Genomic DNA, 26,608 nt, shown 5'->3' with positions numbered 1-26,608 from the left:
TTAATTTCCTTCCCAATCTTGATGGTTAAATTCTTCATATCCTAGAGTCAGTAATTCAGAATTTTTTTTCCTGGTTACCTGGAAGAGAAATCGTTTCACAAGCTGAGGAAATGCCATTTAAGGTCAAATCAATAGTACATTCCAAAATTACCTCTGTTGGCGGATGAGAGAATATGCTTGCCATTTAGGATATCTTTTTTGAAAGGTTGAAGATGCCCCCCAAAATATTACTAACTTTTTAATCTATTAGAAATGTATTCCATCTCTTCTTAAACCTATTTAGATTCTGAGGCTGAATGATCTTGAAGCAGAGGGCACAAATAGTTTGTGAGTTAGGGTCACCATGTGTCCTTCCAACCATAGCAGACATCATCATTCCATGCTGCTGCTTCATTTGAATTGTGGTCCTTAAGTCTACCTGGTACTTCAGGATTTAGTTGGTGTTTGCTTCATCCTGGGCATTTTGTTAGTATCAGATCCTATGTCCCTTGTCATTTTACAGCTCAAGTCTAAACTTTTTCTGTCCAGTCTTTGTTTCAAATGAGCTCACATTACTCCCATTGTACACTTGTATATATAATATTAAGATTAGCATTTGGTGTGATTGCCTCAGTATCTTTCTTGATTATATACTGACTGTAAAAACTAGTTTTAAGTGCAAGCTCTGATGTGTTTGTTTCCATCTAACACTATAGATGTAAAGTAGAGTGGACACTGGCTGATTCTTTTTGCCATCAGAGACTAGATATAATTTTTGAAACTAGGTAAATTTAGGCTAAAAATTGTCCAAGATATTTTCCCAAGAGTCATTTTGAAAAAGCTTAATATAGGCTACATTTAACCTGGTTATAGATAAGTTATTTCCCATTGTCAAATAAAATTAGTAAAATAAGTTGAATGAATGGATGAGTATTTTAAAAGAGATATGTAGGACTGGAAGGGACGTTTTTCTGAGGGTGAACTTTTAGGAGTTTTCGAAGTTACTCATTCACAAATTGTTTCTTCTACATATTTTTGCTTTAGCTGATTATTTGAAATCAAAAAAAGATATTTTCTAAGAATATACATAAAATGATTCAGTTCCAGGAATATAAATTATCATTATGAACACTTCAACCTTGTTGAAATGCATTTGATAAATCACATGTATATTTTTCTAAGAAAAGGTTACGTATGTTACAAAATACTTGGATTGTTTTTGTTATTGTATTTTTTTGTCTACACATTTCAATTATTACCAGTCTCCTGTCTCCACTCTTCGTACCAGGAAATGCCTCTTTTCTCCCCTTAAAATGCTAAATTAAAAAGCCTGGCAAATGAGGGGAAAATGCTTTTATCTCTATTTAAAACAAGATTCAGGCCCAGGAATGTTTTAAATTTCCTTCAAAATGCAATAATTAAAACCAACATATAAAAGTATGAGTTTACCTTTTTATTTTGCTGATGATGGAAGTTTTTAACAACAGTTTTGTATACTTGCTTTTTAGAGTAGTCTGGTGACCTACAAAAGAAAGCAAAACATGATATCCTCTTCCCTTGGCTTATCAGCATTAACAACAACTATAACTTTCTGCTATTTTAGTTTTAAAATTATTATGACAAGTGAAAATGGATAGTGTATTTTTGCAGGTGCCTTTGTTAGAGCTGGAGGAAGTATGCTTTCTGTATCCCCCCTAAGTTTTGCCTTCCAGTTGGCTTACTGTTTCTTAGGCAGTGGTCTCATAAGGATTGAGCAAAGCTCATGTGAAAGATGAGTGATAAGTTAATCTTGCGAGAAGCCGAGTTATTTTCCAAGTCAAGTTCTGACTTGTGGTTATGAAAACAACTCTGTAATAACACTTTGTTCATGTGGCTTAAAAATAAAATGCATTTAAAATTTGACATATATAATTCCAGAGTTCTCTGTATACATATTACATAATTTCTGATGATAGGTATACACATTTTGCGCCTCGTTTTTTACATTATAAAATGGGTAATATTTGGGGAGTACTTTCCGACATATGCTTCTTTATCAGTAAACTGTTTTCTCCTAACATTCTGTCCATTATAATTTTAGGGAAAGGGTGAAGGTGGGTATCACTATAGGAAGAAGGGAAAATCTTATCTCGGTCCCAGTGCTTGATGAGAAGGCAGAGGGAAGACGAGAGAGGTGTGGTCCCAGGAGGTTGAGCAACAAGGTCCTTGTTCCTCCTACCACCAGCTAGGGCAATATTTTTGGTTCCTGCTTGTCCTAGTTGAGTAATTTGGAGCCTCTGAGAACACTGGGGGACAGGCAGATGCCTAGGGTCAGAACTAAGAGATCACAGGTGAGGGGAATACAGGAATACAAAATTTCCAATGGATCTGGTGAGGCAAGGAGAGTCTCTCCCCGCCTCTCCTGCTCCCAACCCCCAATGCATGCCGATATCACCTCGGAGAAGAGAAGGGAAGGGGAGAGGATCTACTAGCCTGACTGTATATTTCAAGAAAACTGAGTTGCCTAAAGTGATTGCTAAACTATTCATCAGATGAGGTTTTAAAAACTGGATTGGACTACATTAATCTTCAATCTCTCCCCCCTTGGCTCCTCCCCACTCCAATCCAGTGGGTAAAAGGCTCAAAAGGGAGTGAGGAGCAGCTACCAGAGGAAAATGGAACCCCCCACTTCCCCCACCCTCCATCTGAGGTTTAGCATGTGAATATACCTGTGATCTTATTGTAGTCAAAACAAGTACTTCCATATTATTAAAACCTCCTCATAACTGTCACTTTCTACCATCATTTACTTAATCTGGCTTCTATAATTGGAAACAATTTTCATTATTATAAATAATGTCACAGAAAAATTAGGCCTATTAAAGGACAAAATGAAATTTTTTAGATCTGAAGAGGAAAAGTCATAAATAATTTACCCTATTAGATCTAGATTTGCATTTTCTGTGTATATAAAATGATAATTGTGATTAATAAAACTCATTAAGCTAAAAAGGAGACCTTTGAAAATGAAAGTTTTGTTTAATCTTGAGAGAATTTTGCCAAGTTAGTTCCTAGTATAACTGAATCTATGTACAGAATACCTAAAATTGAGGGAAATGAAAAATGTATGGGGTTTATTCATAAATATCAAATGGAAGAAGGAAATAGGGGGAAAAATAAAGGTGAAAATATAATGAATGACAATGACTTGGCAGGAGAATGACAGAACCATACCACTTGAAAATGCTTGTTGTGTGTCAACGGACTCATCTCAGAAAGGCAGTTGCTCTTAATATAATTTTCCTATCTCTTTCTTCACTTTCAGATGGAGTAACGGAAATGCAGCCAAGCTTACAGTTCTTTAGAGAACGCTGCTTTCAAAGTTAAAACACTGGGTGTCCTCGACTCATTTGCTTCAGAGTTCAGGTTTAAGTGCCAGGCAGGGAATCTCAGTTTTTCCTTACAGAGCTGCCCTTTGTTTATAATTATTGAACAACTTTAGTAATGCTAGCAGCTGAGTTTACACTGAGGAGCATCTTATTTATTCCTTACCTAAGCCAATGAATTTATTCCTATTATCCCCATTATGAAGATGGGAAATTTGAGGCTTAAATGGGAGAAAACGCTGCTCAAGTTCGCAACTAATTAGCAGTAGAGCTCAAATTTGAACTTGGGTCTAACTTTAAAGCCTCTAATCTTAATTACCGTCTTAATCTATGGTTGATTAGGTCTTAATTTGTCCTCTTACCTTCACAAAAGTAAATTGTCAGAGTCACACAAATGATGGCATCTTGTGAGGAACAGAAACAACTGACAGGAGTGGGGCAGGTGGTGGGGATTCAGGAGGGACTCAGCACCACTGTGGCCAGGCTTCTCCACTGAGTCCTGACGCAGCTCATGGGGGTGGTGGGGGTTGTTCTCATGCTGAGGTTATCAGGGTTTAACATTTAATATTTTTAAAGGAATCTTTAATCAAGGAGTTGGAAAGGGCAGACTTGAGGCGGTGTGGGGATTTTTCTTTGTTCTTCCAAAGAAATCGAGTACCTTACTCTCTTTCCTCTTTCTTTTCTATCTTTCTTCTTCCGTCCTTCTTCCCCTGCTTCCTCCCTCCCTTCTTACCTATTGCCCAGCATATACCATAATGACTAGCACATGGGTGCTCAATAATGTTTGATGGATTGAATTGGTGTAAGGAACATCTCATTCCTGTGTACTTGAACACCAAAGTCTATATTATCCCCCAGAGGCAGGCACAAGTGGAATAACAGAGCTCTGCGAACTGTCTTAAGAGCTGTTTACTTCCAGATCAGCCTGTGCCTTGCTCTATTGATCTCGCTTCTGACAAGTTAGCATTAAACTGATGTTAACCAATGTCACCCTAATAAATTTAATAACATAAAGAAGTGATATTTCGTACTCAAGAAAGAGGGATGTTCAGAATTACAAATTGTACTGCCATCTGAAATAGCAAACAGGGCTGATTAATATAAAAACCGAATACACCGTTGTTCATAAAAGCCTCATGCAACCCCCTTCTCCTAACTTAGCTTACTTGGGCCTTGCTAGTTCACCCTTATTCCTCCCCCTCCCCTCTTTCTGCTAATTGGGAAGATAGCTGAGTGTATCTTTTATTCCATATATTTGCTATGCTTTTACTTACATATTTGTCAGTATTTGATGATTTGTTGCTGACAAAATAGCAATGCCATGTGGTTGAACCCAATATGCTTAAATTATATAATTTCATTATTAATTTATTACATCAAGAGGATCTACTATCCTGCAATTTACTTTTCCCATTTCATGAAATGTCTCGGTTTTTTCATGCGGCAGCTCTAGCAGAGCTATATTATTGCTTTTAACTGCTATGTTCCACAGTGACTAATATGCCATACTATGGATGATTTAACTATTTCCCCCATACAACAGGGCTGTACAATTGTTTCCCTATTCAAAGCAATGATGCTGTGAATATTTTTATACAGCTATCTTAGTGCACAAGTGCAACTATTTTGTAGGAATAATTGTTTAAAAGTAGAATATCTGAGTAAAATTGAAAGTTTTATACATATTGAAAAGAGGTTTTTCCAATTTACACACCCACCAGCAGTGCTTGATAGAACTAGCTTTCCCTCATGTTACCCACATTGTTATCCACCTCTTTCTTGCCAATTATAAATTATAAATTATAGCTCCTCATTGTCTTTGACTTCCCTGGTCATAGGGAGATTGAGCATCTTTTCCTATGTTTTATTGGTCATTTGGATTTCTTCTCTGAATTGCACCTCTGTATTTTCTTTGCTCATTTTAGTATTAGGATGTTTATCTTATAGATGTGTAGAAACTCATTATTATGATGTTTATCCTTTAAGATATAAGATAGTTCATAAATATTTTTCTTCTACCTTGTCATTTGTGTTAATTTTATTTATGGTGCTTTTTCCTTTATAGAAGTTCTCTCCTTACTGTCTTCTGGGATTGGTGTCTTAATTAAGGAAGGTTTTATTCAGCCCAAGATTATAAAAATATTTTTTAAAATATTTTTTCTCATACTTTCATGGTTTTGATTTTAAGTTTGAATTTTTGATATAGAATTGATTTGTCTATAGTAAGAAACTTTTATTTTTTTCTAAATGGAAGGCCAATTGCACTCTAACCATATTGACCAGTCCATACTTTCCTTACTGATTTGAAATGCTTGTTAAAATAAACTCCCTAATATGTAAGATTTTATTTAGGGCTTATATTTGTTCTGTTGATCTATCTCTGTGTCTATCTTAGTGTTATAAATATTTTTATCGTATGTACTGCTATCTTACAGAGCAACTTCCTATCATTGCATTTCAACATTTTTATTTCTAGAGGAGCTTTAGAACCGGGGTATCAAATTCCTAAAGAGTCTTGTTGGGATTTTAATTGGGATTAACTTGGAAAAAGTCAATAGCATCATCATAATTCTCACTTACCTGAAGGGATACTCTGTACTTTATGTTCTTCATAAAAATACTTTATAAACGTAATTTTATATACTCCTTGCAGCAACCCAGCAGGTGGGTTTTATTAGTTTCATTATACAATGAAGAAATTGAGGTTTAGAGAAGTTAAGGAATTTCTCCAAGGTCATTTGATCAGTAAACTGCTAAGCCAAAATTTTAATCACACTTTGTCTGACTCCAGAATATTGCTTCTTAACCACTATTGGATAATTATCTTTAAAGCATTGATACTTCAAAGGAACTGGGTATGTTTCATCCAGAAAAAGGTTAAATGTCTCTTGTTTCTTATTGATTAAGTGTGGAAGCAGATCACCACAAGTCCCCCTGATGGGCAATTAGGGACTGTGGTCACTAGAATGAATAAGAGGACACTAATATACAATACAAAATGGGATTCTCTAATAAAGACACAGGTCTGAAGTAATCAATACCGAGGAGATGTTCAGGTATGACTGGAAGCTCAGGACTGGTGAAGGCGGGACAGGCTCACACGGAAGCCTTGTGAGGGAAAAGTCTACAGTGTGGATTTCATTGGGGTGTCACAAGACTTGTAGAAGAATTAGGAACCTTTGTATTCACTGTTTGTTTGTAAGGCCACCTGCCCCCGAAAGTCTGGGTCATGAACAGAAGGCCAGTTAAACCTCGCCTTCTCCTCCTTCTTCCAAAGAGCTTCTCTTAACCTTTCTGTTGGAAATAAAGGGTTGATTCAACATATCATAGCACATCTATAGAATGGGCTACTATGTAATCATCAAATATGATGCTACAGAAAATATTTAGTGATATGGGGGGAATGTCAAAAAGCTGACTACAAAATAAGAAGCCAGGCTGATGCCACTTTGCTTTAGAAAATTCTATATGAACATTCTACATAAACATGTACACCAAAAGATAATAGCAGTTAATGTGGTGAATTACACATGACTTTTGTTTTAATTCTCATAATTTTCTGTTTTCTAGTTTTCTTATGATGAAAGCTATCATGTTTGTAAATGGAAAAAAAAATGAGTATTACACACACGCGCACACACACACACACACAGTTAAGGTAGTAGACCATGTGGTATTCTGTCTTAAAGTCTTAAAGCTGACACAGGCTGTTTTTTCTTCCCTTATTGGTCTTAAGGAAATATTGTAGAAAGATTTAGAGCAATGGTCTCCAAGAGCTGTCGTTGGACCAGCAGCATCAGCCTTACCTGTGCCCTCCCCAGACCTATTGAATCAGAAACAGAGCCTAGCAGAGCCCAGCCATGTGCGTTTCAACAAGTCCTCCTCCAGGAAGAGTCTGATGCTCACTAAAGTTTGATCATCATGGGTTTGATCATCAAAGGACCGTAAGAATTCATTCTAAAGAGAGGTTTCTCAGAATTCCAAGTAACAAACTCTTGGGTCTCTAAACTTAGTATGCTCAACCTACCTGCACAGGGCTCCATTTCCCTGGACCTCACATCCCTCTCCAGGAGCACAGAGGCCCAGGTCCTGGTGGTCCAGGTGCCCCTGGCTCTCGTACTCCGGTCTGCAACGACACTCTGCTTCCTCGGTCCACTCATTCTTTACACACTGGGCAAATTCACCGCAGGCCAAGAATTTGCAGGGATCTGCTTGATCAGCTGTAAGAGATGGGACAGATTTTAATGAATGCATGAATGCTTGAGCAGTGGAACTGACAGAAGTCAAAGGTAAGAGACCAAATATATTTGCTATCACCTCATTTTGGAGAGGGTTGTACAGTAGTGATAATAGACTAGACTGAAAAGAGAACCACACATTTTTGTATCTTTGAAAAATGAATTTATAGACACAGGTGATATTAAATATATTTAGCTTAAAATATAATTCTGCACTAACTTTGTTGTATATCAGCATCATCTAAAAGCCTTGTTAAAACAAGGATTCCTGGTTTCATCCTCAGAGTTTCTGAGGCAAGAGAGTTGGGATGGAGACTGAGAATCTGTGTTTCTAAGGAAGGTCGTAAGTGATGCTAATGCATCTAATCTGGAAAGCACATTTTGATAATCACTGCTTTAGAGAAATAAGATTTTTCAGTTGTTAGGTATTTTTTAATGTAAGTATTTTCTGCAGAGATGAGATGTAAATATATATATTTAAGATCAGGTGTGCCCCATAAAGCAATAGCCATTTATGTAGACAGTTTTGAGAACTCGGGATAATTTTCTGATTTAAAAAATATCTTTCTCTTAGTCCCTTCCCGAGCCTTAAGGCCCTAATGTTAGAGATTCGTTCTTTTGGATTGTTTTTCCTGTATTAAAATTCAAATAGACCTGTAGTCTGGATTTTTTTTTTTTTTTTTGGTCATTAATTGTTCTCTTTTACTCTATTCTTAATTCTGTAAGACTGTCTCAAATGCCTCGTAAAGTGGATTATAAATCAAGAGAATCTCAGAATATTTAGCTCTGGAAGGCCTGAGGCTCTGCCAGCCTTTCTCTGTCTTTATAAAGCTGAGCACGCTGAGCTCTCAGGCAGAGAAGTCAATGGCCTGAGTCCCCACATGCTGATGGCAGAATCAGAACAGGCCTCTCATCCTGAGACCATTGTTCTTTCTGTCCTGGAAGTGTTGGCTGGCGAATCACATCAGCTATTTATCCTTCAGATTATTCTTTCAAAAGCACCTATTATGTGGAAGGAACCAGGGGACAGGTAACCCTGTATAAAGCCATTTTTCCAAGGAGCATAGGGGAAGGTACAGAATGCTTCTATACAAGAAGCCCGGTACCTTGTCTAGAATAAGAGCCCTAAATACGAGCTCTAAATATAAGTTAGAGATCACCATGGAAGAGATTATTTGAACTGAGTATTTAAAGTGTGTTGCATTTGTATGTGCAAAGACTGAAAAAGATGTCCCAGCTGGATCCAGTAGGATGAACAGAGGCACAGAGATGGGAAATCGACAGACATGTGAAGACGGAGCAGGGGAAGCCCGGTTTGGAGGGGCAGAGACTCCTAAATAGCAGGAAGGGAACTCGGACTGGAAAGGTAAGTTAAGGCCAGACTCTGGTAGGTCTTGAATGCCATGCTAAGGAATTTGGTCTTTAAAGGCAGCGGGGAACCAGAGGGGATTTTGGGGTGAGGGAGGGATACAGTCAGAATTGTGCTTTAGAACATATGAAAATAGAATTTTCAGAATTAGGATAATTTCTGTGATCATTTGGTATTTCCCAAATAGGAACATTTGCAGAACTCTCAGCAAGACTTAATAAGTTTTATACTAAAAAGAAGTTCGGTGGCTAAATAAGTTTTTTTGTTTGTTTGTTTTAATGCAGGGCGAAATGAATACAATAGGTTTCTCTCTCTCCCTTGCTCTCTTTCTCCCACTCCCTTTAACCTTACCCCCTGTTGTTTAAACCTCCTAGGGTCATTAATAAGGTAATATTGTGAATCTTCGATCAGAGAACGGAGTCAACTGCTTTGCCAAATCACCAACCATGGAAATTGTGAACAGGTCATTGGGAGACACCTTATGAGGTAAGAATTTCAAAGAGGGGCTATGTTCACTGTCCTCATCCAGCACCTCCTTTTGGTGGAAGAAGTGAGAGCTAGGGAGGAGAGAGACCAGTGGGCAGGAGCAGGCCTTTGAAAGTATATTACTGGGTTTCCCCAGCAGGCTAGACCTGTTAAAAGTCTATGTGAAGTTGTATTTCTCTGCAGGTTGAGGGGCCCTTATGGACAAGCGGGCCTGCTAATGGGAACTGGCTTTCCCTGCCTCACAGTTACTAAAGTTGGCCACGTTACAGGATCCTTGCACTGTTTGAAAAATAACACAGATTTACCCCGGTAGCTCAGGTGATTCACGCCCAGGGCCTGGTTTAATAAATAACAGACGTCAGCAACTTTATGTTTAGGACTTTAGTCTCAGAACAGAAGCCAAGGGGGAACAACAGTCAGAGGCTCCATTTCCCTCCCTCTGCAGTGGAGAAGCTGACTGAATGCATGAATTCTGCCCACTTGAAAAGTAATAGGAAATGTGTGATAACCAAATAAGTTTCCAGTTACAAAGAGGTTACTGTTTCACCATGATTTTTTTTCAGCACAGCCAGGCACGGTCTACGTGCCAGTGAAGCTGAACAGAAAACAATAAGGCAACGTTGGAAAAATGACTTTGTCCAAATTTTGAGGCCCTGAATCTGGTGGATTTGAAGAACAAATGCACCTAGTTTATCGGTTACTTGTTTTTCTCATGTTATTTATTCAAGACCCACCTACAGATAAGAAGTAGGAGATTTCAAATCACCGAGTTTAGTTTTTGTTTGCTGTGTACCCTTCCTGGAAATTCAGACAACATTCATTCACTCAACAGATATCAACTCGGTCCTTCAAAATCTGTAGCACCAAGACTTTCAGACCCACAAATGGCTTTTGATTTTAACTTTATATTTTAGATAAAATTTTAGAGCTAGAAGATATTTTAGAGACCTTCTTGACTAATTTGCTTGCTTTGCAGATAAGGAAGCTGAGACTCAGTGAAGTTGAGTGTTGCCAATATAATGACCATTTGTGCTCAAGTCTTCTAACTCCCACCCCACCCCTTGTGGACTGTGTGAGAAGTTGCAGAGAAGGAAAGATCCCTAAAGGGGAGCCCTTGGCCCATGGCCTATAAAGGTCATTGCAGTTAATTGGAATCATAACAGAAAAGACCACATTTACAACTATTTGTGAAGCAACTCATGCTGCTTCCAATCTTACACCTTAAGAAATATTTTCCCTAGGTATGTTGATAACCCTCCCTACTTACATATCATTCTTTGAGGGCCACCTACAACTTTGGACTTTTGACAAAGACTGGGAACTGGATGTGAGCTAACCCTGGGGAGGAAGCACCATGGAAGAGAAGAGAGTGACTTTACGATGAATGAAAGTTTAGTAGAAATTTCTTAAGAAAGCTTTCCCTATGTTGTTATCATCTTCTTTCTTTGTCATATCCCAAAGACATTTCTCCTTAGAATGATGGGTCATACGACTATTTGTGTAGGCCATTCAATGATTTGCCTCTTCCTTAACACAGCCCTAGAAATTTGCACAAAGCAAACTAGTCCGAACCTCCCACTCCTTGCTCTTGATTTGGTGAATATCAATAATGTAAACATTATGTAGCAACAACCTAAGATGCTCTGTTCTGAATATGGTCTGTAGCTTGGAAAGAGGAAGGACAATGAAACTTGAGATCAACAGTCAATTAGGAAGAGAACAGCTAGATGCCACTTTCTAGAAAAATGTTTTCAAATCATATCAAAGTGGTGTGCAGATTTGAGAAGATGAAGTCCTCATGATTGCTTCTAGATTAATTGGTCTATAATTGCCTTAGCTTCCTGGATTTGCTTATATTCTCGTTAAATAGATCATTTTTATGGTGGCAAAATCACTTAATTTTTTGTCCTTAACCCATTTGGTTAGCTCCTCTGCAGAGCAAATTTGACAGTCTCTCCAGAGAGGCAGCCAGGGCATTGGCCTGAGTGAGTCCAATGGTGTCAGTAGCTGCTCCTTTGCAGGTGGTGGGAAAAGTCCAAGTCTATTCTGGCATCCAAGGGTCCTGGTTTAGTCCTTAGCTTCCCGTGTGGACTCTGGCTGTAGTCAGAGCATTAATGTCATTCCCTTTCAGGCTTTTTTTCTCGATGTGGCCCCAGGGATCATGATCTCAAACCTTCACCAGGAGTTTCACCAGGAATTTCACCAGGAATTTCACCAGGAGCACAGGGACAATTATTTATATAGCAGTCCCCGCCCCACCCCCCACCTTTATCTGAGGGCAAGATGTTCCCAGACCCCCCCAGTGGATGCCTGAAACCACGAATAGTACTGAACCTTATGTATACTATGTTTTTTCCTACACATACATACTTATGATAAAGTTTAATGTACAAATTAGACAGTAAGAGATTAACAGCAATAACTAGTAATAAAATAGAACAATTATAATAATATACTATAATAAAAGTTATGCGAATGTGGTATCTTTCTCTTCCTCTCTCTCTGATAACCAATATGACAATTGATATGGCTACTAAGTGACTAACGGGCAGGGATACACTGGACAAGGGATGATTCATATCCCAGGAGGAATGGAGTGGAATGGCTTGAGATTTCATCACGCTACTCAGAAAGGTGTGCAATTAAAACTTATAAATTTTTTTATTTCTGGAATTTTCCATTTAATATGTTTGGACCTCGGTTGACCGTAGTAACTGAAACCTCAGAAAGAAAAAAAGGCGGATAAGGGGGTACCACTATATAAACAGGGAGCTCACATTTATTGAAGGCCATTTGTGCTTCATAGTGTGCTGGACATTTTAAACAAGTCTTCATTAATATTCACAACAATCTTCTAAGATAGATATCGCTGACCTCACTTTCACAGATGAGAAAATTAAAGCCCATAGTAGCTAGTCAGTATGACCCAAGATTGACATCTGCATGTCCGTTTACGATGTTCGTCTTTTGACATCATTCTAGTGGTTTTCAAATATAAGGTTCCAAAGGGTAATAGGGGATGAGGAACAATGAGTGGGAGGCTCTGCCACCCACTGCCAGCATCTCCACTCTCGTCAGTTTACACATCAGACTTCCGCCAGTGCTTTTCTTTGAATTAAAGAAAGGCTCTCCCAAATAAACAAAAGCTCAAAACCATTGTCTGCCACCACACCTTCATGAAGCAGAATGTTTCCTTGCAGAAGGTGTAATCTGACCCTATAGGAGCACCACATTTGTTTCTGTTTTTCAAATGTGACATCAATGAACATGGCTTGAAGTAAGTGAGCTGTCACATGGGACTTGGAAATATTTGTATCATTCTTAGATTTCCAGCGTAAGTACATTTTCTGTATCAGTTTCTTCCCTGGATTTGCTTATATAACGGCTTTCGTATGCATTCCAAACAGCATTCCCAATTGGCTGACTGAGGAAGGATGTATATTTCTCAGCTGTCCATCAGTGATCAAAAAGCATTCAAATGAATGTCCTTGGCCTGCAGAGAACATTTTGAGGCATTTTACAGTTAGAATTAAAAGGATTATGGTCCTGGTCATCAAGAAGTTTATAAATTTACGAAAGAGGTATGAGGACTACACAGATTGACTAAATATGAAACCAAGTAGAATTCCAAACCTGCCATGTGCTATTAGACTCAGAACCTGGTTGATCAGCCATATGGACAAACCACGGGGAACATACAGAACAAAGGAAGTTTCCCGCAGAGATTAACAACTATTTACCCACACCGTGAAAGGAAAACAGGAAAACAAAGACTTTAAGCTATACCTTGCAGAAATTAAACGCAACCATCCATTCCATTCTTTACTCCCTATAATCAGTAATTTTTCATAGAAACTGAAAAACAGATATAAACCCAATTCCTCTAACACTTGGGGTCTCATTCTCTGACTATGAGAAGAAAACACACTCTGTCTAAGGAGTGTTATTCTTCCTTAAATAAACTTTTCTTTGTCACTAACTCTGGCTCACTCTCGAATTCTTTCCTGAGCGGAGCCCAGGACCCTCGCTTGGGGGCGGTAGGGCTGCATGAAATTCTCGGAGATCATAGGTCGCTGATGGTCTAAAACTGCCTTTTCCGAATCTCTTGTTTCTGGTCTTAAGTGCCCTTAGGCTTGTCAGGCCTGAAAATAAGTTCTCCCTGTCTTCCAAGTCTCCAGGGGTCTCCGGTCGGCATTTCACCAACTTCAGTTCATTATGCCCCTGCCCGCTCCCACCTCTTCACTGGCCCTACAACCTTGGGGCTTTGTATTGATTGCTTTTTCTGTTCTTTTCTTTTTCGTTTCTTTGTCAGTATTTATTATCTCATCATCCCTTCTCTCGTGCTGTCTCAGCACTTGCGTTGCCCAGGAAGTGAAGTATCTCCTTTGATTGGGTCCAGACCTAAAGCCGGTTTCAGCTCAGTTTGCCTGAAACTCAGGCGTCACCTGGGCAGGCCAATGCTGAGGGCCTATTGGGACTTTGCAGACTTTTTTTTTCCCCCTTCATTTCAAAGCGATGAAACCTAGTGTTCACTAGATGGCGCTCAATAGCAAAAGAAGTAGGAATTTCATCAGGGGATGAAATTTAAAAGCCCCAACTGAGTTCTGTCTCCTTAAAAACCACTGTGCGGTGCGCCTTTCTGAAGAGAAGTGGAGTCTGGAAGGAATTAGCGCGGTGGCACAAGCAGCTCCAGGGGATCGCTGATAGAGCCATTATCACTGCGTGATTACCGCGCAGATTGAGCCTGGCTGGTTGGGGGAATGTGGTGGAAACTCCTGGAACATGTTTTCTCATTTTCAAAAAGGCGGCGCTATAAGGGCTCTGGAGTTCCGAGGCCGGCGGACCCGCCGCCCCTAGGGCCGAGGCGCCCCGAGTGACCAAGCCTCACGCCAGAATGGAACGAGCAGATTTCCCAAGAGTCGGCGTGGGTAAACCCTGCCACTTGCGCTGCTGCACACTGCGGAGTGGGGGTCCGACAGCTGCGGTGCTGCCTCGCCCTTGACTCCCCCACTCATAACCAAGGCTTTTCGTGCCGATTTTGTTGGAGGGGAGGAGAGGAGGGGTTAGTACTTTGCCTGGGGCATCAGAGAATGCCAAACCTGCACAACTCAATCAATAGTAATTTGCAGGGCACAAGACTTGTGGCCTTAGCCCACCATACTTTTAAGAGTTCACCAACAGGTTTTAAATTCTTTAAAATCAGGAGAAAAAAATATATAATCCAAACTGGATTATATTCACCTCTATACCAATGCAGTCATACGATGTAATTTTTAATTTTGTATTAGTTAATATAATGAAAGCAAAAGGGCCTAGAGCCCAGAAAATCCTAAAGCAGCACTGGGTCTGTTCCCTTCCCAAGGCATTGATAGCACTTTAATACAGTGCTTTGGGGGTTGGCAATTAGTAATTTGAATAAATATAGTCTACTGAGGGTTCATCCAAGATGTAAGGCAGGGACGTCATCTTTCACAGAGGCCCGTTGGGCTTATTTTCCCAAATCCTGAGAACATTCTGGGAATTGGCTGCACCTGCAGAGAGAGTGAACCAGCTCATCCCTGCTGACAATGCTGAAGCCTCCAGGAAAGCACCCTGTGTGTGAAGGACTGGTTCCCATCAACGGTCGGTGGCCTTGGGAATGTAGGTTAGCATCTTTAGGTCTCATTTTTTCCCTTCTATAAAATGCGATATTTAAACCAGGTGATCACTCATGTTCCTCCAGCTCATTCTAGGTCTTGTACCACAACAAAGGGCAGGAGCATTAGCTGGACATGCTGGCACATATCTCTAGAACTGTTGATGCAATACAGCAATTAGAATTTTATAATAAATCTACATTTAAGTTAGTGTTTCATTATTTTATGACACTTTATTATTTGCCAAAATGTTTTGCATATAGCTTATTGCTGAAGGGTAGGATTAGAGTGAGAATAATTATTTTGTGATAAATAGCGCGCGGCCCAGCACCATGTATGTGGTTGGAACTTGATACACATTCGTGGAACTGAGTAAATTATTAATGGGAGTTCTTTCTCGTTTAAATGGGCATGCAGTGTATAATACTTTGGGTTTCATTTCAGTTTCATTCTCGAGAACCACCACCACAAACTTCTTATAGTAGGCTCTCAGTAACTCTTTCTTACATGAGTGGGTGTATGAATAACATACACATCTTGCCCTGGATGGGAGGTGGAAGAATTTACTCCACTCTCAGTCATTATTTTTATCTGCTAAACTGAGGTTTTTGGTGGTGAACACACAATGCAATATATATGTGCCTCACTATTGAATCGTATACCTGAAACTTACTGGATTTCATTAACCAATGTCACCATGATAAAAATAAAAAAATAAGTAAATAAAAAAATAAAATAAACTGAGTCGTTTGGGGTACATTAGTGTTAGGGCCTGAGTGTCCCAGGATCAGCAGGTAGAGTGAGAACTCCAATAGAAGGGGCTGTGGGAGGTGGCTCTGCAGCTGGGCTGCGGCCTCAGCTTATGTGGAGGCATTTGTGATAAGGGGTTGGATGAAGGGCTCCAATAGCATCTTAAGAAAGCTCCATAAGTTGGTTCAGGTGTGAGATGAGGGCATAGGTTGAAATTCTGGAGAATGGCAACGAGATATCTGGCAGTGCAATCGGTACCGGGGTTCTCTAATGGAAACAGGTAATAACGGAAGATCTCTAGTGATGGCCCAGGAGGCACAGGGTAGCAGCAGTGTAACGGAGGAGATAGGGCCAGAGACATAGGAGATTGGCTGGGGGGTGGGGGGGGTTGGGGGGGGGGGTGTGTGAAGGTGGTAAAGGAAAGGGAGTCTCCTGGAAGGAGAATTCCTGTGACTGCCCCATCTGGGAAGGGACACTCCTAGCAGAGCCAACGGTACTCATTTTTTCTCAATAGATTACACAGCCTTAGTATACCCAGTAGGAGGGCTGATAACACTCTTTTATGAAGAGGTAGTAGGTAGAGTTGAAGAAAGCACAAAACACTGCTGTTGAATTCCGGCTATAGCACTTGGTTACTATGTGGCCAGTAAGTTACTCACACTTCTCTGAAACAGTTTCTCCAACTGTGTAATGGTGGTGGTGGTGGGAGGTACTAATACCTGCTTTGTGTAGTTATTTATTAAGATTGAAAATAGTGTCAATTACTAGTAGGTATTACTGTTTTTATTGTCATTATTGTGATGAGTGACATCTAGTACCTTTTCAGAGCTGGTGACTAAATGGAGGTCTTATAAATTATGTAACTTTCCAGAGAAAATGATTGTTGATTCCCGTTCTGACTGGCAGCATCCTAGATGTTATACTGTAATTAATTTCAATATTTATCATTTACCAGTCTTGAAGTCTGCCCTTTTTTGAGGTGGCTTCTTAGGAATTCAGGGAGAGAATAAGTTAGAATAAGTAGTTTTGCATATTTGAAATCTTCAACCTGCACAGCAAACTGGAATAAAAGCCCTCCATGCTTCTGAAGAATTTTCATCGCAGCCTAAAGCAAGAACTACTCTAGTTGCCAGGGATGTTGGCAGAATACTGAGTGAGCCGTGATTTATTAGGTATTTCAGTTGCTAAATAACAGATAGTTTTAACATTGGTTTATATTTTTTTTATCTCGCAGATTCATTTATTCAGGGAGTTTTCAAAAGGTGAATAGCCAACCACATGTAGTAATAACACTGTGTCGCTTCTTACATCTCTGTACCTCTGTGGATATTATTTGGCCTAACCAATTGCTGACCCTCATTTAGAGGACACATCCTGGAATTCAGATACTGATCTAAATGTGGAATGATCCTCACTTAGAAATCTCATGATAATTTTCAATTTTTCTCTTCTCTATAGTCCAGAAGTAGTAATGGAATACTATTTCCCTCTTCCAGCATTACTCCCACAAACTACTTTTCCTCCCTCCTTGACATTCGCCCAAAAGAAAAGACACGATAAAGACTTCATTGGCTTTTGTTTCAAATTTTGCAAGTGGAACTTAATAACTGGTCTGTCTGAGCATTGCCTGTACATATAATAAAACTAGAGCATAGAAAAGAAATGCTAAACCCTCTGACCAAGACCATCTTACAGTTCCCCTCAGCATGGCTAAGCTTTACTCAGGCTTCTTCCTGACTCTAGCCCCCTAACTTCCCTTTACTTAAAGCAGTTAGTTTAGAAATCTTGTAATTATAAAATCATTCCGTGCCCTTTTTGGGACGTAAATCTCTTTAAAGCTTTTCAACAGTGTTACAACTCTGGACTGTCTTACTCCAGGCCCCGGGAGCCATTCCTTTGAAATGTAACCATCTAGGAAAAAGCGTCCCCCGTCTTCCAGCCTCTGGAGAGTAGGAGCCTTCTTCCAAGCTGTAAGGCAGGAGGTGGACAGGGCATGGTGACTTTCTCATTTTCTACTTCATTCCAACCCCACTGAAATCTGGCCTGGTCTCTTGCCACTCTGCTAGATTGCTTTTGCAAAGAGTTCTAATGACCTCTGAACTGTCAACTTAAATGTCCTAATCTACTGATCACTCACAGCTGCTGAAATTGCTGACCTGTCTTGTCTCCCCTGTGCTTCTCTTTTCCTGGCTTCTGCAACATCATCTTCTCCTGGCTCCCTTCACTGACAGTTCTTCTATTTCAGCATTTAGTGTTGGAATTTCTCAGAGTTCCATTCCCAGTTCTCTTTTCCTCCCACTCTACACATTGCCCTGGGCCTTTTTTTTTTTTTTTTTTAACCTGTTCTTAGGGCTTGTATACTTGAACTGTGTACTTTCAGCACTAGCCTCTTCCCTGGTCTTGACCCACTTCATAGGCCAGAGGTCAATTCGCCAAATGTTCATTTCCTTAAAACTGATATGCCCCAATACATCTTTTGAAGGATTTTTATGTTATTTATATAGTTTATTAATTCTTGTTTTATTTTTGAAGTTAAGTGTTTAAAAATGAATTAATCTAAATAGTACTCTATAACTATTTATATATTTTTACTAAGTATTTTTCAAATTTGCAGTATTTTGTGAATCATAAACTATGTTGTAATTTTACACTCTTGAGAATACTTTAAGGACTGTTTAGTATTAAGTTTGAGGACATTTTGAGTATTACATAATTTTATTAAAGTTGAACTTTAAAGGACCATAAGTTGTTTAAGAAAAGAAAAGAAAAGAAAAAAGAAAGGAAAAATAGGACACCTGTGTAGATGCAAATAGATTGGGCAAGGGCTCTTAGACTAACTGGCTTAATTTATTTATTAAAAAAAATTTTTTTCTTTAACAGGAAGCGTGGAACCAAACTCTGGCTTTAAATGAGCTGGCTCAGCATGGCTTTCCATTCCTTCCAGGCTGAGCTCCCTTCATTCCCTCCTGGTATCACTCCCAGAAATGTCTGCATCAGCCTCCTGCCCTTTGTTGAATAGCTCCTCCCACCCTTTTCTGCCAGGGCCCACCACCATCATACACCAAGGTATTATACACTCAATATTGCCACCTGCCTGGGAAGCCTGCCATGACATCACTTTGCCTCTGCAGAATTTACTGCTTTCTCCTCTGTGCTTTGTAGCATTTCTGGTCATATCCTGATGATTGTATTTAGCAGACTCTACTACAGTTTTTTATATATGTATCTATTTCTCTTTGAGGGTAGAATGGGCTTGAATCACCTTTGGATCCTGGTGCCTATAATAGTGCCTTACTGGTGGCAAATAATCCCTAAGTGCTTACTGAGTGCAAGAATGAACAAAGATCTGAATCATAATGGCATTATTATTTACTTGTCTAACTTTTCTATGATAGCAAAGATAAGGACCTGTGGGAGTTAGAGGCTGGAAAATCTTCTATGGTTTAAAAAAAATCACCTGACATTTGGAAATAAGGAGAAAAGCTGACCATGTGACTTTCAATGTTGCCCTAGAGCAATAATAGTTAATAAACAGGGATTGCCTGTGGGCCAGTCCAGCTAGCCAACTTTTTCCAGAGGCAAGCTAAGTATGGTTTTTAGGTTTTTAAATTTTTATTTAAGCAACTTTATAATATCTTGGATTTTATCATTCGGCTCACAGAGCCAAAAGTATTTACTATCAGGCTCTTTTTAAGAAACAATTTGCTGAGCCCTAGGAGGCAATAACTTTGTTTGACCTATCATTTACCATTGATTATGGCATTTTATAACTCTATAAAATTAGAAGTTATAGAAAATGAATAAGATACAATGATTGTATTTCCTGTTTTTATTTAGCTTAATCTTATTTCATCATTCTCCTTTGTTCTTTGGCTGTATAAAATTTGTTTCCATATTCTCTTTAAACCATGATTATCATTTTAACAATTCTCTTATCAATTAGTCGAATAAAACTGTGACATATGCTCACTTTCTGTTTGTATGCCAATTATGTTTTCCACATTTTGAAGATTATTCTTTGATAATGGTTGAGGAGGAAAGGGTGGTTAGAGACAGCAGCTCCCAGGCTCAGGGAATGTTGGACATGAGATGAGAGACTCTCTAGTGTAAGGTAGCCCTACTTCTAATTTCTTTTTTCTCCCAAGAAGGTGTAAAGGAGAGGCCCAAAGGATAAGACACCCAGTAACTGAGTTTTGCTATATGTGGCCATCTTGGATGGGAAAAGTTTAAAGTTATAGGATGCTTTCTCCATTTTCCAAGGATAGATTCTTGAGATCCTCTCTCATTGACAAAGCTAGGTATTTATTCCTAACATACAGTATTACCAGCAGCTGTTCCTTTCCTCTCTAAAGATTTCTCCTTTAATTCTCTTTCAAGGAGAGTTTTCTCAACAGATTGGACTAATGCCAATGAGTTTAAGCAAATACTGGCAAGATCAAACCTGAATCAAGGAGGTTTCTTATATTTGTGAAAATGACCTTCTGGTATTATCTGGGGTTTTGATTATCAGGACCCCATGGAGTTATCTTACTACATGCTGGAGGACGGCCACTGCAGTGCATCAGCCCAAGCCTTAGATGCTAGAAAAGACCATGCCAGGAATAGAGCCAGGGGGTATGTAAATTGGAATTTGAGTCTTTGTTCTCCAGTAACTTGAAGTAATTATCTTTATTCTGGGTCCAGGGACCTGAGAGGCAGCAGATAAGTTGGTTGCACTGGTTAGTTGTACTGGAGGACATTTTAATCAGTTCGACTGTCAGTCACCATGACAGCTTACACTCAAGTATACTGCCAAAAGGAGAATATCTGGATCGTTTAGTCATACTAAAAAACTAGGAGCAAAATAGCTGCCATAGTCAAGATTTTTTTAAAGAAAAAAGCTATTGAAAATTACCTGTATATTTTCTTTTAATTTATTTTAACATGTAGACACCCATTTCTCCTATAATCAAAATATCAAATTTATGCTTATTTCCCCAAACTAAAATTGTGCAGGAGAACTGATGTTAGAAACACTTTACTATAACTGTATAGTTTTTTTTAGATCTGAATTTTTTAATTTCAGATTTAAGATGTTTTATAGGATATGCAGATTCATAGAAGTAGGAAATTAATTAGCTCTATTCAGAAGCAATGGCTGTGAGTGTTTTGGGTTTGGGGGCTGTCTCCGCCTGGTCTGGAGCAGAGAGGAGGAGCTGTGAGAATGGAGGTGGAGGGTGTTTGTGAGTCTGTGTCTGAGTGGGTCCCTCACCACAACTTGCTCTTGGGTGGCCACCTCCGTCTCCTCAGCAGCTACCACCTCCAATGTTAGCTCGTATTTCTGTGACCGACCCCTACGTGGCTGGTGTCCTGCCTCTCCAACTCTGGTGCCAACAAAGATTCTTTCCTTGACTAAACTCTACTCAGGCTTCACTGAAATTTTCAACTCAGCCTCTACCTTTGAACTTCCGTGTTGTCTCTTCATTGTCCACTGTTAGCAAGAATCTTGCCAAGTTGGTTTAGTTAGAACGCCCCTATGCTCCATATCTGATCACTCTTGACATCTGATCAGGTTCCTCATCCTCCACTCACCCCCGCGGGCTGATGTCTGATCACGCTGTCCCGCCTTCAACAAGAATCCTTTTAGGCCAGCTTAACCACCTAAAACCACCTCCGATGTTTCCATCCACTGCCACCCCCGCCCCCCTGCCCCTTACTGCTTGTCTGTAGGTTCCCACTTGCCCATGCTATCTGTCTTCAGAGTTGAGACCACTCTCTCTCCCCACCCCAAGATCCCACTGCAGTTGTCCCTACAGCCTTCAAGACTGTCCCCCTTGAATGAAGTCTTCCTTCCTGGCTTTAGTAAATGGTATTGAATAATTATTTCTTCAACAGTACTGGTTATTTGTAGCTACAGCAGGCTGCTCAGCCCTTGCCACCACCAACCACCACAGGCCGTCTCACGGCCTGAGACCAGGCAGGAGGGAGTAGAATTCTCTCAACTAATCTCTATCCCTACATCCTTTCATCTGTTTAGGCACTAGGTCTCAACAAAATGGAATTTAAGGGACAACTCAGAGCTTTTTTTATTTCAGGATCACTCCTTAGTGATTCTCAGACTCACAAGAATTTGCAACTAAGTGTGGCATATCAGAAAGTGCTTATTACAAAGTTTTTTTTGAATGAATAAGGCATAGCTTTGATCCCAGCATCACTCTAAGGTGTCCCTCGTTGGCTACATTGCAAGATCCTTTGGGCAGGGACTGACTTTTATACATTAATGTGTTATAAGGTTCTAGATCATTCTAGATCACCATTTATTGTTTTGTATTAAGCATGTAGAAAATGGTCAAGGCTGAACCATCAAGCACTTGCTGGTTACAAGTGGGTGAATCTACCCTTTACCTTTGGTGCAATAACTAAACCAGGATCCCTAGTGAGTTAGGAAGCCCTTGTACTCCTTGCCTGTCCTTCCCTGCTTGTCTATTATACCCAGCTGCCTGCTCCCCAACCCTTGATTGGAAGAAACACTTTTGGGGGCAAGTTGGCACAGTGGCTTCTCACTCTAAATAGGAACCCTTTTGGATATTGGATTTCCCTATTTTGATTTTTATAGAGAAATTGATAATGTTCATTGTTTTTCTTTTATTTTTAACTTTTATAAAATCCATATTTGGCTTTCTAATTTTGTCCTCAAACCCTTTGATTTAGGCATTTTTCATATCCTAGCTGGCTCACTACAGTCATTTCTTGGCAGACGTCTCCTATTCATTTATTCATTCTTCTATAAATTTTCAATGTATTAAGAATTCAGATTTTCTCACTCTCCAAGTATCTGGTAAGAAATGGAGTAAGATAATTTCACAGGTTGTCCAGCACATTCTGGCTTTCCCCTATTGTTCCACCATTAAAAGATGGGTTGGGCATGTTACCCCACAGTATGCTAGGAAACCTGGGGGTATTTCTTTGGTAGCTCAGCATAAATTTGGCTCCAACAGGGACTGGAGCTGATGTTAGCACTGTCCCATTTCTACTGCTACTGGCTTCTTAGAGGAAAGCTACATAGCTGCTCTCTTATGAGAAATGAGTAAATATAATTTCAGTTTCAACCTCCACACAAATACCTTGTCATAGTACTTTTTATTGTTCTCTCCGGTACCCTATGCAGGTCACAAATCATTAGTCAATTTAATGGTGACAATGTTGCAATATTAACTAAACATTTATGAGTTAACTTCAATGTGTTGAGTGTTATGTTAAGTGTCATAAATACAGTCCCTTCATATCTGTGGTTCCTCATCTGCGGATTCAAAGAAACTTGGATTGAAAATATTGAAAAGAAAAGTTACATTGTTGCTGACATGTACTATGAAGTTAGGCTTGCGATGGTTGTGTCTGTACTGAACATTCACAGACTTTACTTTTCTTGTCATTATTCCATAAATAATACAGTATGGTAACAATTTTATAGCATTTACATTATATTAGGTATTACAAGAATTGTAGAGGTGATTTAAAGTATGCAGGAGGATATGCAAGGCGACATCTACACCAGCCATTTAATATAAAAGACTTGAGCATCTTTGGATTTTGCCATCCACGGATAGGGGGTGGTCCTGGAACCAATACTCTGTAGATACTGAAGGACGACTCTATTATTTTACTTAATCCTCACACCTGTTACTATCTCCATCTTCCAGTTGTGGAAATGGAGTGCTACAGTTAGCACACAAGACTCCCATGCAGTGCTATGGCTCTCCAAGGTCAACGCTCTTCTGTGCTTTATTTCCACATCACCAAAGTCCCTTAGACATCCCTGACAATACACTACTCTTTCTAAGGCACTACTTGAGTCGCACCTAACTTGAGAAGCCTGTCCCCACAGCAGTACATTCAAGTTCTCCCCTGCTTCAACTTGGCTCCTTACATTTACCATCTCGAGTTGTTGGATGGGTCTCTAAGTAAACTCAGCTCCCTAAGGGAGTCAGGAAGGGAGGCATTGGGTCCTTACCTCCCTTATGCTTTCCAAGTTCTCCCTGTACTTGCCGCTGTTACTGTTCTCACTTGGATGAAGAAATTGGTCTCCTGATCCTAACTGGTTTCTTCCCAGTTCTAAGGAAGTTTTCTAGGGAAGAGGTAGGTATTTTACTAGCATTTAGGAAGTCTTTTATTCCTTAGAGGAGCCAGAGGGCTTACTCAGCCAGCCGGCCTAGTTCAGAGGTAAATACTCCTAGGCTTAGTGCCTAAGGACACTCTGTCATTTTAATGATTCTGTTTACAAGGTAGGAGGCAATTTTCTTCAAGTTTCTAAAAGTTCTGCTCTGTCAAAGAAAAGTGTCTCCCAACTGAGCCTTTTTGTTTGGATTTTGCCCAAGGCCTTTCTTTCCCTCTGCCTTCATTATTAGTCCACAGAAAACCAGAGAGGATGTTAAAGATTCACTTCACTAATTCATAGCCAGCTGGGAAACTTTGCTTTCAATCTGACTAGAAGGTTGCATTGGCAGTGGATTTGGAGACATGGCCCCTTGAATTCCAGGGAATAAAACAAACAAACAAACAAACAAACAAACAAACAAACAAACTGCCCCCCTTCAATTGGTTAGAAAACAGAAATTTAAAACTAGCGATGAAAACAGTTTCCAATATGGGCCCAGCAGGTTACAACGGTACATATAGTATGCTTTATTATTAGAACAAATGTTCACTTTCTATTGTGTAGTTTTGGGCTGAGCCCCCACATCTTTTAACAATTTTTGTCACATCTAAACTAACTCTTATTTGTTTTAATTTGCACGTGGGAGCTGACCTAGGATACACAAATGGGAAGAGACATTATTTTCTTTTTCTTTGGTGATGGTGAAGTGGCTTTTTTCCAAGTTTGAATTTTGGTCTAATGATTTTTTTCCTTTTCTCGGGATGCCGTCTCAGTTTCATCCTGAATTGTGTTATGAAGAGGTGATTTTGGTAGTTAACTATGACTGGCAGGTTTCTTAGGGAGAAAAAACCTAGGTTGTTGCAGTTCACTGAGAAGTTGCTTCTGACTTGGAGCAGAATGTAAATGAGTTTTTGGCTGTGAACTATATTTAAAAAAAAAAAAAACTCTTAAGCAAGACAAAAGTTTTGCTCTGAGGAGAAATTAAAGCTCTCAGATTGTGAAGCAAGAGCTGTGTTTGTTCTTTGCTTTGTGGTATAGGAAAACTTTAACCTACATGCCTTAGGACCCTATCTTTTGAATAAAGCAATTCATAGCTTCCAAAAGGTTATTTTATCAAGCTTGATTTTAATTTGATTTTTTGTGACCTCAAGTTGAGCTGCAAGCTTAAACCAACAAAGAAACCAACAAACAAATAAAAAAAAAAAACCCAAACTCTGGCATATTTCTGACTTGAACTCTTTTACCTGGTTCAATGTTGAGAGAGTAGCTGTCTATTTCCAGATCGAGTTGCTGGGCTGCAGCAGAACGAAAATCCTCTAAGACCCCGTGCACAGCCTTGGTGAGGTTGTATGGTACTGACTTAGCAAATCTCATTTTGCTATTCACGATCACACTCCCATTTCTGAAGTTAAGTATTTCGAGTTGCTTGAATCCTGTAAGATTGGACTGTAGATATGGAACCAGCTGCAAAATAAAAGATGGTTTACTTTTAACTGTGTTCTAAGTGCTCAGCTGCTACTTTTTTACATTCCATTTATATTCCACTTATATTCATTTTTCATTATCCGAGGCATAAATTTCGGTTCCTTTTTATTTATTTATTTTTTATGTGTTTGGATTTAATGAAAGACCAGAACACCACTACTTAATAATTTGCCGTGATTATGTCCCATATTTCTACCTTTCTATCTGTGTATTGAGATGAATGGGCAGTGGTTTCCTTCATGATGAATTGTGAGAGAAGAGGATTTAAAAAATCCAGGCCAATGCTATTGGCAAAGCAGAAATGTTAGGTTTTTTAATCCAAGTCAAGTAAATAAAAACATGTTCCAAACTGAGCCCAGGAGCAGACTGACCTACGCCTGTGCAAATTTCTATTTGGAAGCAACCAATTTGAAATGATCTATTGAAGTAAATAACAGCTTAAACATCAGCTTGTCTGTTTGTGCAGGATGGGTTTCACATTTGACACACATGCAGTCCACTGGAAAGAGCAGGGAACTGGCAGTCAGTCCTGGAACTGTCTCTAACTACCTGTGTGACCTTCATCGAGCGCCTTAACTACTGTGTTGTACCTCAGTGCCCTTGTCTGAACTGTGAGGGAGAAGACAAAGTGGTTCAGGAAGGATGTTTTCCAGACTATAATTTAATGATCTCAAAAGCACGCCCCAAGGCTTTGCGCTTCAGGTCCCCACACCTGCTTCTTTTGAGCCATAGCCATTTTTGAGATCACTTTTCAAAATGTTTAAAACTCAGCAATGTCTGTCTCATTCCTGGCCTTGAAAGTGAGCCCCTCATTCATGAATGGACACCTATGAGCCCAGGGAGCACACAGATGCAAGCTTCAATCTCTCAGGCTTGGCCCAGACCTGCTTTTTCTTTGTCTTTGCCTTTACCCTACCAGCATTTTGACTCTGACCCTGACCCATGTTCTGGTACCCCACCACTAAGGTTATTCTGAAAATAAAATGAAATTTTATATGAAGTATGGAACTTCTTTTTTCAATCTATTCTCCTGATTTCTCCTAATTACTTTGACTGGGCTTGTTGTTTGTGCCTTAGCATTGCTTTGGACCCTGTCTTTATCTACTGTGCAGACAAATAGCTGCTCCCTTCTCCCAAATCCATTCTCTTATTAGAACAAATGTTCA

General features: G+C 39.5%; 1 protein-coding gene across 1 annotated transcript in view; it reads right to left on the bottom strand.

Moving 5' to 3' along the window:
• Positions 1 to 26,608, bottom strand: part of IMPG1 (interphotoreceptor matrix proteoglycan 1) — a 108,415-nt gene continuing 81,807 nt past the window's right edge. The window contains exons 13-16 of the mRNA XM_039853233.1: positions 25,202 to 25,421; positions 7,372 to 7,564; positions 1,429 to 1,501; positions 1 to 78 (exon numbers count right to left, since the gene is read on the bottom strand). Coding sequence (XP_039709167.1) covers positions 1 to 78; positions 1,429 to 1,501; positions 7,372 to 7,564; positions 25,202 to 25,421 — 564 coding nt within the window. The remainder of the gene's footprint in view (positions 79 to 1,428; positions 1,502 to 7,371; positions 7,565 to 25,201; positions 25,422 to 26,608) is intronic.

The sequence above is a fragment of the Pteropus medius genome, unplaced genomic scaffold (assembly GCF_902729225.1).
Source record: "Pteropus medius unplaced genomic scaffold, Ma_sr-lr_union100, whole genome shotgun sequence".
NCBI classification, from domain to species: Eukaryota; Metazoa; Chordata; class Mammalia; order Chiroptera; family Pteropodidae; genus Pteropus; species Pteropus medius.
This window is presented reverse-complemented; position numbering and strand designations above follow the sequence as displayed.